Here is a 12,606-nt window from a genome sequence, read left to right as displayed (position 1 = left end):
GTAGAAAATTATCCGGTCTACCTGCCAATCAAAGATTGTTCAAGGTACCTGTTGGGAGGCGGGACGTCAGATAGCGCGGAGCTAAATGGTGAAGGGCAGGGGCGGGTTTCCCGGACTGTCCCTCAGTTCGAAAGGGGCGGGTTTCCAGGGACTTCCGGAGACGGAATGACTTTTCTAACCGCCATTAAAATAATTGGGGAGTGGACTGGTCATCTGTACCCATGGGTTCATGTTACCTGCACATCCACCAATGTCATTTATTGTATATGTTGCTCCCGATGCAGTCTCCTCCACATTGGGGAGACTGGACACCTCCTCGCAGAGTGCTTCAAGGAACATCTCCGGGATACCCGCACCAATCAACCACACTGCCCTATGGCCCTTGGGTTCATGTCACACTACAGGTGACCACCATTGCAGTAAATACACACTCACATATGCATCTTCTTACAGACCTAGGCCACTCTACACTCACACACATATATTCACAACCTCCAACCCAGACACACACACACACACACACTCCCACATGCACCCCCTCATAGACTTAGACACTCTACACTCACATTCCCCCCCACCCCAGACAGACACACAAAACACCACATGCACACATATACAGGGTAAAAACGAGGACTGCAGATGCTGGAAACCCAAGTCTGGATTAGAGTGGTGCTGGAAAAGGACAGCAAGTCAGACAGCATCCAAGGAGCAGGAAAATCAACAGCCTGCAGGGTGGAGAGATAAATGAGAGGGAGGGGGGAGGAGAAAGTAGCATATAGTACAATAGGTGAATGGGGGTGGGGATGAAAGTGATAGGTCAGAGAGGAGGGGGGAATGGATAGGTGGAAAGGAAGATAGGCAGGAGGACAGGTCATGGGGACGGTGCTGAGCTGGAAGGTTGGAACTGGGGTAAGGTGGGGAGAGGAGAAATTAGGAAACTGGTAAAGTCCACATTGATGCCCTGGGGTTAAAGTGTTACGAGGCGGAAGATGAGGCATTCTTCCTCCAGGCGTCGGGTGGTGAGGGAGCGGTGGTGAAGGAGGCCCAGGACCTCCATGTCCTCAGCAGAGTGGCAGGAGGAGTTGAAATGTTGGGCCATAGGGTGGTGTGGTTGATTGGTGCGGGTATCCCGGAGATGTTCCTTGAAGCACTCTGCGAGGAGATGTCCAGTCTCCCCAATGTGGAGGAGACTGCATCGGGAGCAACATATACAATAAACGACATTGGTGGATGTGCAGGTAAAACTTTGATGGATGTGGAAGGCTCCTTGGGGGCCTTGGATGGAGGTGAGGGAGGAGGTGTGGGTGGAGGTTTTGCAATTCCTGCGGTGGCAGGGGAAGGTGTCTGGGAAGGAGGGTGGGTTGTTGGGGCGGTGTGGACCTGACCAGGTGGTCACGGAGGGAACAGTCTTTGCGGAAAGCGGAAAGGGGTAGGGAGGAAAATATATCTCTGGTGGTGGGGTTCGTTTGGAGGTGGCAGGAATGTCAATGGATGATGTGGTTTATGTAAAGGTTCATCGGGTGGAAGGTGAGCACTGGGGGGGGGGTTCTGTCCTTGTTACGGTTGGACGTGCAGGATGTGGACGAGATGCATTGGAGGGCATCTTTAACCATGTGGAAGGGAAATTGCAGTCTCTAAAGGAGGCCATCTGGTGTGTTCTGTGGTGGCACTGGTCCTCCTGGGAGCAGATATGGCAGAGGTGGAGGAATTGGGAATATGGGATGGCATTTTGCAGGAGGTAGGGTGGGAAGAGATGTAATCCAGATAGCTTTGGAAGTTGGTGGGTTTGTAAAAAATGTCAGTGTCAAGTCAATCATCATTAATGAAGATGGAAAGGTCCAGGAAGGGGAGGGAGGTGTCAGAGATGGTCCAGGTGAATTTAAGGTCCGGATGGAATGTATTGGTGAAGTTGATGAATTTTGCTCAAAAACTACATGAATTCATATAAGACTTTGTTAACGCACTTTTTAGATTAGAATCAGTCTAAACATTATGGCACAAACAGAGAACACAGGGAGCTAAAACCTTCAACATTATTTGGCTAACACCATTACTACAGTTAACCTGAGAATGTAACCTTTTTTAAAAAAAGAAAGTTTTGTGATTTACATATAAAAGAAGTAAATCTATCCTGGTATTCGAACAGGTGAAAGACTCAACAAAAAATCAAGGTATTTTTCAATGCATAATTTCAGTTACATCACACTGTAAACTTTTGCTATAATTTCTGTGTCTTACATTTGTGTACTCCACAACCACCTGATGAAGGAGCGGCGCTCCGAAAGCTACTGCTTCCAATTAAACCTGTTGGACTATAACCTGGTGTTGTATGATTTTTAACTGTGGTCGCCACAATAGAAGAGGGGGGGGGGTGGAGAAACGTTCCGGGAAACCGAAAGCGGATTGGGTGCCCGGCTGTCGCTCAGACGGAAGGAGGCGGGTTTCTAGGGAATCCCGGCATTGTGATTGTGAAGTCGAACTGCCACTCAGAGACTTGGGGAATCGATTGGCCATCCGCCGTCCGCCGGCCGCCGGCTGGGATGGGGGCGGGTGTCCGGAGAATGCGATAGCGGATTGGGCGCTTGGCCTGTCGCTCAGGGCGAGTGGGCGGGTTTCAGGGACCCGGAGCTCAGTTGGCCTCGGAGCTCGGGCAATGAGTCGGCTTCCATGCGGAGAGAGGCCTAGCGGGTGGTTGTGGCGGTGATCCGGAGCCGGCCTTCGCCTGACTTCTATCACTGTGGGAGAACTCTTGGTTTTTTTTTTGTCGATCGCTCGGCGGAGTCATGGCAACGGATTTTGTGAACGAGCTGGAGAGTCGCTTCTTCCCCGAAAACCTGCTGAACAGTGAGGCCTGGGGTAAGGAGGGGAGAGGGGGGGGAGGGGGAGGGGGGCAACCGGACAGTGGGGTGGGGGGGGCAACCGGACAGTGGGTGGGGAGGGGGGAGATCGGGGCTGGGGGAGGGGGAGATTGGGGGAGGGGGAGATCGGGGCAGGGGGAGGGGGAGATCGGGGCAGGGGCAGGGGGAGATCGGGGGAGGGGGAGATCGGGGCTGGGGGAGGGGGAGATCGGGGCAGGGGGAGATCGGGGCAGGGGCAGGGGGAGATCGGGGCAGGGGGAGAGGGGGAGATCGGGGCAGGGGGAGATCGGGGCAGGGGGAGAGGGGGAGATCGGGGCAGGGGCAGGGGGAGATCGGGGGAGATCGGGGCAGGGGGAACAGGGCGGGGGGGAGAAGGGGAATTGGGCCGGGGGGGGTTTACAGAACGTGGGGGGGGGATGGGGGAGGAGGGGGTACGGCGGGGAGGAAGGGGGTATGGGGGCAAATGGGGGGGGTACAGGATGGGGGGAGGAGGGGGGTATAGGAATGGGGGGGAAGGAAGGGTTACACGACGGGGGGGAGGAGGGGAGTGCAGGACGGGGGGGGAGTGGGGTACAGGACGGGGGGGGAAGAGGGGGGTACAGGACGGGGGGGATGAGGGGGGTACAGGACGGGGGGGGGGGGAAGAGGGGGGTACAGGACGGGGGGGGGAAGAGGGGGGTACAGGACGTGGGGGATGAGGGGGGTACAGGACGGGGGGGGGGAAGAGGGGGGTACAGGACGGGGGGGGGAAAGAGGGGGGTACAGGACGGGGGGGAGGAGTGGGGTACAGGACGGGGGGGGGAAAGAGGGGGGTACAGGACGGGGGGAGGAGTGGGGTACAGGACGGGGGGGGGAAGAGGGGGGTACAGGACGGGGGGGGGAAGAGGGGGGTACAGGACGGGGGGGGGGAAGAGGGGGGTACAGGACGGGGGGGGGAGGAGGGGGGTACAGGACGGGGGGGGGAAGAGGGGGGTACAGGACGGGGGGGGGAAAGAGGGGGGTACAGGACGGGGGGGAGGAGTGGGGTACAGGACGGGGGGGGGAAAGAGGGGGGTACAGGACGGGGGGAGGAGTGGGGTACAGGACGGGGGGGGGGAAGAGGGGGGTACAGGACGGGGGGGGGAAGAGGGGGGTACAGGACGGGGGGGGGAAGAGGGGGGTACAGGACGGGGGGGAGGAGGGGGGTACAGGACGGGGGGGGAGGAGTGGGGTACAGGATGGGGGGGGAAGAGAGGGGTACAGGACGGGGGGGGAAGGAGGGGGGTACAGGACGGGGGGAAGGGGTTACAGGACGCTGTGGGGAGGGGGCATCAGGAAGGGGCGGGTGAGTTTGAGGCGGATTGAGTGGAAGGAAGGTTCTGAGGGGGGAAGGGGTGCAAGAAGGGTCAGGGGAGAGGTGGCATGGGATGGCTGAAGGTGAAGGATGCAGAGGACGAAGAGAGTGGTGAGCTGTGGAGCATGTCAGGCTGTCTCAGATTATGTAAATGATGATTCTGTTTTGTGGTCCTGTTTCTGTCTGCTGATCAGTAACCTTGCAGCTACTTGTTCTTCAGGATGTTTTGGTTTATTTTTTATGTTCAGTCTGGGGGGGGGGTTTCCGTCAAGGGAAAGCGCGTGGCTGGATGTGCCAGTGCTTATCGGACCCCCGGATGTGTGTCCGAAGTGTTGAATAGTAATGATGAGGACCAGTCAAAGATTGAGTATAAGAGAATCTGTGACAGTCTATGCTATAGTACCACATGCTTTGTCGTAGATTTTAACAAACTCTTGAATGCTGGCTTTACAATTGTTCTGCTAATGAGTGAGTCACTTCATTAGCTTTTGGGTACAGATTGTACTCCAGGAAGTTCAGATTTAAAATGTAACCCATTGAAAGGTGATATATGGGAGTGCATTCTGGCAAAGTATCAGATATTTGGAGGCAGTTGTAGTGGGTGCATAAGTTTTAAAGGAACAATCCACACCCATCTTCAGGTCTCAAGAGCACAAATATACTGAGCCATGGAGCCACCTCTTCTACAGTCTTTGGCTAAACTCTGGAATGTTCTATCAACAATTCCATGTCTCTCTGCTTCCTTTTTTTTTCTCGCTTATGGTATTCCTTGAAACCTGCATCTTTGATCAAGTTTTTAAAAAAAATTATCTCTCCTAATAGCTGCTTGAGTGTCAAAAATAATGAATGGCAATGTGCGGGATCCTAAGTTTATTGTCAGTCATTGTGGTTGAGAAATTGCTGCTCAAGGGAGTGGTGGAACCCGATTCAATATCAGCATTCAGAAGGAATTGGGGTTCAAATTTCAGAGGAAAGGTTATGAATGTGGAATTGATTAGATGGCTCTACGAATAACCAGTGCAGATTCGATGGGTCAAATGATCGCTTGCATGATAGCATGGCATGGCATTAGACTACTCAGCACAACAGATCATTTGATCACCAGCTCACGTTGTGTTTATGTTCCACTCAAGCTGCCTCTCATCTGCCCTCCTCGAGATAGGCCATCGTGATCATCCTTCTCCTTCATAAGCCTGTGTAGTTTATTCTTTAAATACATCTGACCGATCTGCCTGGTTGTTTGTTAGCACGTTTGGCTGGACGGCTAGTTTGTGATGTAGACCAGTGCCAACAGCGTGGCTTAAATTCTCACACAGATCGCCATGAAGGTCTCACCATTTTAATCTTGCTCTTTGCCTGAGGTGTGGTGACCTCCAGCATCACCAGTCATCTCTCTCTCTCTCTCACTCTCTCCTTCACTGTCTCTCAAGAGGGTAAGCTGCGTATGGTCCTGTGGGACTATTTGTCTCAACCACTCTGTGTTTGCAAGTTTTCCATTCTTGCCACTCTTTGGATGAGAAAGTTTCCTCTGAATTCATGATTTGATTTCTTAGTAACTTTCAGACATGATCAACAGTCTTATTCTTTCCCACAGGAGAAAGTGCTATCTTTATCCACTCTCTTTATCAACTCTCCAAAACTGTCTATAATTTAAAAAACCTCTGTTAGTTCACCCTTTGGCTCTTTCTCAAGAGAAAAAAAAAGAGATACTCTGAATGCTGAAAGTTTTGAAATAAAACACAGACCTTGTCAGGAATGACCTAAAACTAACTGGAACAGCCACTGTGATTCCAAGAGCAAGTTGGTAGTTGTGCAGTGATTAACTTGCCTCCTAACTCTTGAAAGCCTGTTCACCGCCTGCAGCGTGCTCAGGAAAAATGTGATGGAGTACCCTCCACTTAGCTGGATTAGTGCAGCTCCGACAGCACTTGAAGTTCAACACTGCCCAGAATAAAGCAGACCATTTGTTTGGCATCTTAACCACCACCTTCCACATTCAATCTCTCCAGTTCTGGCTTCCAGCAACAGCCATGTATACTGTTATGACCTCATAATATTATCATCAGGTTTGGATCCCACCATATGTTTGATTTTGAAACCAGTAAAAATCTGGAATTGAGAGTCTAATGACAACTAAGAAACACTTGTCGATTTGTCAGAAAAAAAACCTATCTACTTCAGTATATCCTTCAGGGAAGGAAACTGCCATCTTTACCTGGTCTGACCTACCTGTTACTCCAGGTATACAGTAATGTGGTTAACTTTTAACTGCCATCTGGCCAATTAGGGATGGGCATTTAATGCTGGTCCAGCTAGTGAATCCCACATCCCATTAATGAAGCAGCAAAATCTTCAAGACACAATGCAGCATTTCACCAAGGCTCCTTTGATAGCAACTTCCAAGTCTGCAGCCTGTGTCACCTAGACGGACATTGGCGGCAGAACAATAGGGGCACCGACAGATGCAAGTTCCCCTCCAAACCATATACCATCATGACTTGGAACTATACAGCCATTCCTTGATATTGCTGTCCTTGAACTGCCAGCCTACCATACAATAGTGGATCTCTGCAGTTCACCCACTGTCTTCTCAAGGGCAATTAGGCATGGGGCAGTCATTGATGCTGACAGCCCATGAACGAATAAGACGAAGTCTCAGGTGAGAGAATCAATATTCATGTTTTAAGTATTATGTAAAACTTCAGAACTGAAGAAAAGTGGAAATGATAGATTTAAGCTGTTGCAAAAGAGAACGGGAAGTTCAGAGCAGTTTAAGATTGATAGAGATTAACTAACAAATATCAGAGAACAACCGTCAATCCCTTCCTGATGTATGTACCCACAAATTTCTGGTAATGCATTTGCGAAAATTTGCTGCACATTCTCCAAATCCTCAATTCCACTCTATAATTTGGTGACCAGGCCAGATGCAGTACGCTTAAGTCTCATCCAGTCACAGTTCAATCTAAGGTTGACATAGCTTTGTTACTTGTCAGTTTTACCTCCACTTGAAATAAAACCCAGTGCTTGGTTTGCTTTTTATAGCCTTGCTAACCTGTGCTGCAACTTTCAATGATTGGTGCATTTTTAATCATCTTTCTGACTCCGCATTCTCTTACCGTATAAGTCTATTCTGGGGCACCACGTTGAAGGCCTTGAAAAAAATCTGGATGAATTCTACCTCGTGTGTTGCCTTCCCTCTGCCATTGCCTCAAGAAAATTAAATGATTGTGAAGCAAAATATCACTTTTTTGAAATGTACATCAAGATGTTTATTTCTATTCACTAAGACCTTGATTAGTTTTCTTGCGACTGATGTTCAGCTCACTGCTCTGGAGTACCCAAGATATGTTCCATCCTTCTCAAATATGGGATTACATTAGTGATATCACCAGGTCCTCTGGTGATAGAGCTCTGTCTGACCAGTTATGAGTAGAAATGCCTTTGCTGTTTCTTCCCAAGGTTCTTTTGAAATATGCAGATGCAGTATTATCAGGGGTTTATCCTCCGAGTTTGTTCAATTTATTCAATGTATTTTTATTTTGTGTTATTTCTGTTTCTCTACATTCATTGACTTATTTATTGGTCTAGTTCCCGAGAAAATATAAAATAATAATGTGCGTGGGATCCTCAGTTTTTTTTGGGACAGAGCTGGTTGCCATTGGTACGCATTAGTTTAACTTAGAATTAAAACAAAGGAAGATCTGCAAACTGTTGGGATAAGGGCCAAAAATGATGGAATCAGTAACAACAGGAAGTGATGCTTCATAACGAACTTTGTGCTTATGTACTCTCTGGCTAGTTTCTCTTTTAAGAAAAAATTCTGTTGCAGTGGTGGTGTGTATTAATCTTGGGGAGAAAGAGAGGGTTTGAATTTAAATAGTTCACTATGGCCAGTTAAGAACATTTGAAGTGTCAGCTCCATTGTCCGGGCAATGGCACCATGTGAATTGCCAAGTCAAATAAATGAAGATCTGAAAGGGTAAATGCCCTCCTTTGTCGTTTGTGTTATGTAGGAAAATGCTGTAACCAGCTTGTGTACAGCAAGATCCCTCAACAGTAATGTAACAATGACCAGTGAGTCTTGTGTCATTTTTACAGAGAAGTTGATTTGACTGTGCTAAATGTTGTCCAAGCCACTGGGGAGAACTGAATTGCTCCTGAAGTCATTATATAAGATTTTTAGGTTTATCTGAGAGCACAAATGATTTAACAATTAGTGCAGCGCACACCCTGTACTGCCATTGAGTGTGGCATTATGGAGCTCTATTTCTGCAGTGAAATTTGAGCACCAACCCTTTGGCACCTTATTTATATAAAGCCAAACTTGTAGTATATAAAAACAATTGGTTTGAATTGGGACATTTCTTAGTATTGGTGGTTCCCAATCCAGAGAATTGTTGGGTGTTGAGCTTGTTCTTACGTCCTTTGGTTGAGGTGAGTAGCATCAAAATATTTAACATGAAGTTGGATGAGCATAAAAGAAATCAAAGGATGAGATGACAATAGGTGATCTCAAAGCCCAGTGTGCAGAGTTTGGGGGCAAGTGGCCTATCTCTGTGTTGTAGACCAACTATGTTGCCAACTGATATTGAGTATTTTCTTCATAACATAAAGGAAAGCTTGTATTTTAATTAAAGTCGAACCTTATGCTCCTTCCACAACCCAGTAAGTATATTTTCCTCAGTTGTTAATTCTCCTCCTGTGTGGGGCATTATCAAAAACCACCTGTAAGTCGAAGTACACCTCACCTACTGGGTCAGAAGTAGCATCCTAACCTTACTTAATGGGACTTCCCATTCATAAATTTACATTCACTCAGTCCAATCTTGAAGATAGGAGAAAAGTACCTAATTAGTTTTTCTGCCATTTCCTGTTTTACACCACAAATTCTCGAGACCTCAACTTCAATGGCCCACACTTATCCTTGCTAATCATTTTCTGTTATATATCAACAGAAACTTTTACAGATCATCTTTATGTTCCTCATTAGGTTGCATTCATGTTCTGTTTTTCCAATTTATCAGATTCTTGACTGTTGTTAAATTATACAATCCTCAGGCTTACCATTACATTAAATAATGCAGACTTTCAACTTTCCTTTTGCCATTTGTGCCTGAGAGGAATGCGTATATGTTATAGCTCTTGCTGTGTTTCCTTAAATGCTAACTATTGTGTTTGCCATCAAATATTCCAGTGTCTTTTCCCAATCTGCCACAGCCAGCTCACTCCTTGCACCCTTATACCTTTGGTCAAATTAATGACCCTAATTTGACTATGAACTCTGTCACATTGAACCTTCATACAAATTTTATATAAAGGCTCCTTTAAAGTAAGATTTGGCTCCTCAAGATACTATTCCAAAAATCTACTTCATTCTCAGTCCAGCAATTCATCCTTCAAATCATTAGTGCTGACTTGATTAACCCAATCTATATGCAAATTGAGGATATCCATTGATACTGTTTTGCTCTAATTTCTTAATTTATAACATGCCCAACATTATAGAATGCAAATATTTGCTTTACCTTGCTGTTTCTTAGCTTCACCCAAACTGATTCGATATCTCAAACATCAGTCAAGGTCCTCTCTTTCTTATGTACGATGTCATCTTTTAATAGAGGAACTGCACCACTTCCTTTGTCTTTTTCTCTGTCTCTCTGAGTGTAGGATACCCTTAGATATTTATTTCATAGTGTTGCTCACCCTGAAGTCATACCTTTGTAATGACAATTAAATCCTATCCAGTTACCTCAATTTGTGCATTCAATTCATCAACCTATTTACAAACACTGTGGGCGTTCAGAGAGAGGGCTTTTCATTCAGCCATTTTAATATTATTCTCCATTTTGACCCCACATGATGCCTGCTGTTACTGAATCTATTTTTGCTTAGAACAATTTAACTTCCTTTTACTAGTTTTGCTTCTGTTGAAACCAAGCTCTCTGTTTGGTTCAATCCCGCTACCAATCTAGTTTAAACCGCGCACACGCACATGCACACACACACCCCAAATGTCTCTGCAAGGAACTCAATCTTATGCCTGGCAAAATGTGCTCCACCTGCCCCAGAACCGGTCCTAACTTCGCAGAAATCGAGTGCCCTACCCACTACAACAAACACATGCTCAATCCCTCTATTCTCCTGTTTCCATGCTCACTAGAATGTGAAGTTGTAAGAATTCCTGAAATGTCTGTTTCTCAGTATATTTCCTAGCTCCATGAAATCTGTTTTCAGGACATCATTCCCCCTTCCTATCTGAGTCATCAGTGCCTACATGAACAAAACCTCTGACTGATTAAATTAGATTAGATTCCCTACAGTGTGGCCCAGCGAGTCCACACTGACCCTCTGACAAGTGACCCACCCAGACCCATTTCCCTCTGACTAATGCATTTGCACTATGGGCAATTTAGCATGGCCAATTCACCTGACCTGCATATCTTTGGACTGTGAGAGGAAACCAGAGCACCAGGAGGAAACCCAGGAGGAGACACGGGGAGAATGTGCAAACTCCACACAGTCCGAGGCTGGAATTGAACCTGGGACCCTGGTGCTGTGAGGCAGCAGTGCTAGCCACTGTGCTACCCTCCCACCTGAAAAATGTTCTGATGTTAGGGAGAACTCTTCAGAAGATTGGCTGTGGGAACTCTTGCGTCCACCTGAGAGGGATTCCATTTAACTTTACATCCAAAAGCAATTTTGCACTGCCAAACCACATGGCATCCCTTCAATACGGTTTTGGATTTTCTGCTCGAATCTCTGGACTAGAATTTGAAGATGCAATTGTGACACAGGTGGGAATGCTATTCATTAAGACTAAAACACTACATACCACTGTTAAGCAATACTTAGCGTTGAGCTTCTGTTGAAATTTTTTGGCAACACAGGTATTTCATTTGTCAGACAGGTTAAACTCGTCTGTCTGCTATATAATTGCTAATGCTTTTGTCAGTTAATAAATGCTTCAATGCAGTGAACTGAACCATATGACTGTGTTCTGACAATGGTGCAATCTATATCCCACCATACATCAACCCACCCACCCACCCCCCCCCAAAAACCTAATTAGTTATCATTTAATTTGGTTTGGAAATTCATTTTTAATTTATTCATTCATGTGTCACTGGTTAGTTGTTGCCCACTCTTAACTGCTCTGGAGACAGTGGTGGTGCATTGTCTTAAGCTGTCACAGTCCATGTTGTATAAGTCCAGTAGTGGAGAGATTCGATGTTAAAATTCATAGGGTACGATGCAAGCTGGCTGCTTTGTCAAGTAATGATGTCAAACAGCTGCATTGTTTGTTGCATTATCCAAGCAAGTGGCAACTCCTCCATCATGCTCCTGTATCTTGCAAGTCATGAATGGGCTTTGGGGAGTCAGGAGGTGACATCTTTTTCTTGCGTTCTTGTCTTTATTATGCCTGTTTCAGTCTGCAGATTTATTTTAGCAACTTGTGATCTGAGCTGCTAGAGAAAGCTGATACTTGGTTGACTGTTTCCAAGAATCAAAATTTAATTTGAAAAATGTAGCCATGTCACGGCATTGAAGAATCATTTCTTTTGGTGAATGTGTTTTAAATATAGGCCTCAGTATTGCGAGAGCTTTCCTAAACCTCAGCAATATTGCACAAAGCGTAAATTAGTACCAGCCTCCCAATTAATATTAAGGCACCACATAAGCAATCTGCCAGCTTCCTATAGGACTTGGGGGAATTTTAAGAGACATGCCTGCTGTAGATTTATTTCACCTACACTATCAGAAATGTGGGTCATTCGCATTTGACAGAGTGAGGTGATTTTGTCTGCACAAATAAAGCTGTTCTGCAGGGAGTGTGGATGTGATGGAAAGTTTCCATCAGTGTGTCTCTTGTCCCTTCCAACAATCTTCTATTTAATTGAGTTTCACTGATTTAATTTGATTTGTGGCTGGCAATGTTCGACAAACATGAACACTCAGGTGCTTTGTCCAGAATTTTTTTTGAACTAACCTCGATTGTGCTGTTTGTGCAGACTTGCTTTTATGGTAAAAATCTAATGGACAAAAGAACACATGCCACTTTCTCTTTTCACTGTCTACACCCTGCATATTAAGAGCACAATGCCTTGGGTGAAAGTCCGATATAATTGCCTGTCTGTGCTTTTATTTTAAAATGCGCCCTGGCCTGATTACTGTGAAGCCTTACACCACTGCAATATATTCTCAGCACCATGATCTGCTGATTGCCTGTTCTGTGGGGTTGCCTGAGCCTCCTTTCTGCTACACACCCCCACACCTTCAGTTTTCTCTTTTGCTGGTACTTATATGGAAGTTTTAGACTAGCTTGGCTGGAGAGGGTGAGGAGAGGAAGAGATTCACTGCAAGTTCAGGGAATACGGCAGACGATTTGAGGGCACAGGTAGACAGCTTGTAGTG

General features: G+C 46.5%; 1 protein-coding gene across 1 annotated transcript in view; it reads left to right on the top strand.

The window, feature by feature from the left end:
- Nucleotides 1–2,618: 2,618 nt before the first annotated feature.
- Nucleotides 2,619–12,606, top strand: part of LOC140455302 (cyclic AMP-dependent transcription factor ATF-6 beta-like) — a 103,188-nt gene continuing 93,200 nt past the window's right edge. Inside the window, exon 1 of the mRNA XM_072550067.1 lies at nucleotides 2,619–2,856. Within this exon, the coding sequence (XP_072406168.1) occupies nucleotides 2,784–2,856 (73 nt within the window). The 5' untranslated portion in view covers nucleotides 2,619–2,783. The remainder of the gene's footprint in view (nucleotides 2,857–12,606) is intronic.

Source organism: Chiloscyllium punctatum, chromosome 30 (assembly GCF_047496795.1).
Source record: "Chiloscyllium punctatum isolate Juve2018m chromosome 30, sChiPun1.3, whole genome shotgun sequence".
Taxonomy (NCBI): Eukaryota; Metazoa; Chordata; class Chondrichthyes; order Orectolobiformes; family Hemiscylliidae; genus Chiloscyllium; species Chiloscyllium punctatum.
This window is presented reverse-complemented; position numbering and strand designations above follow the sequence as displayed.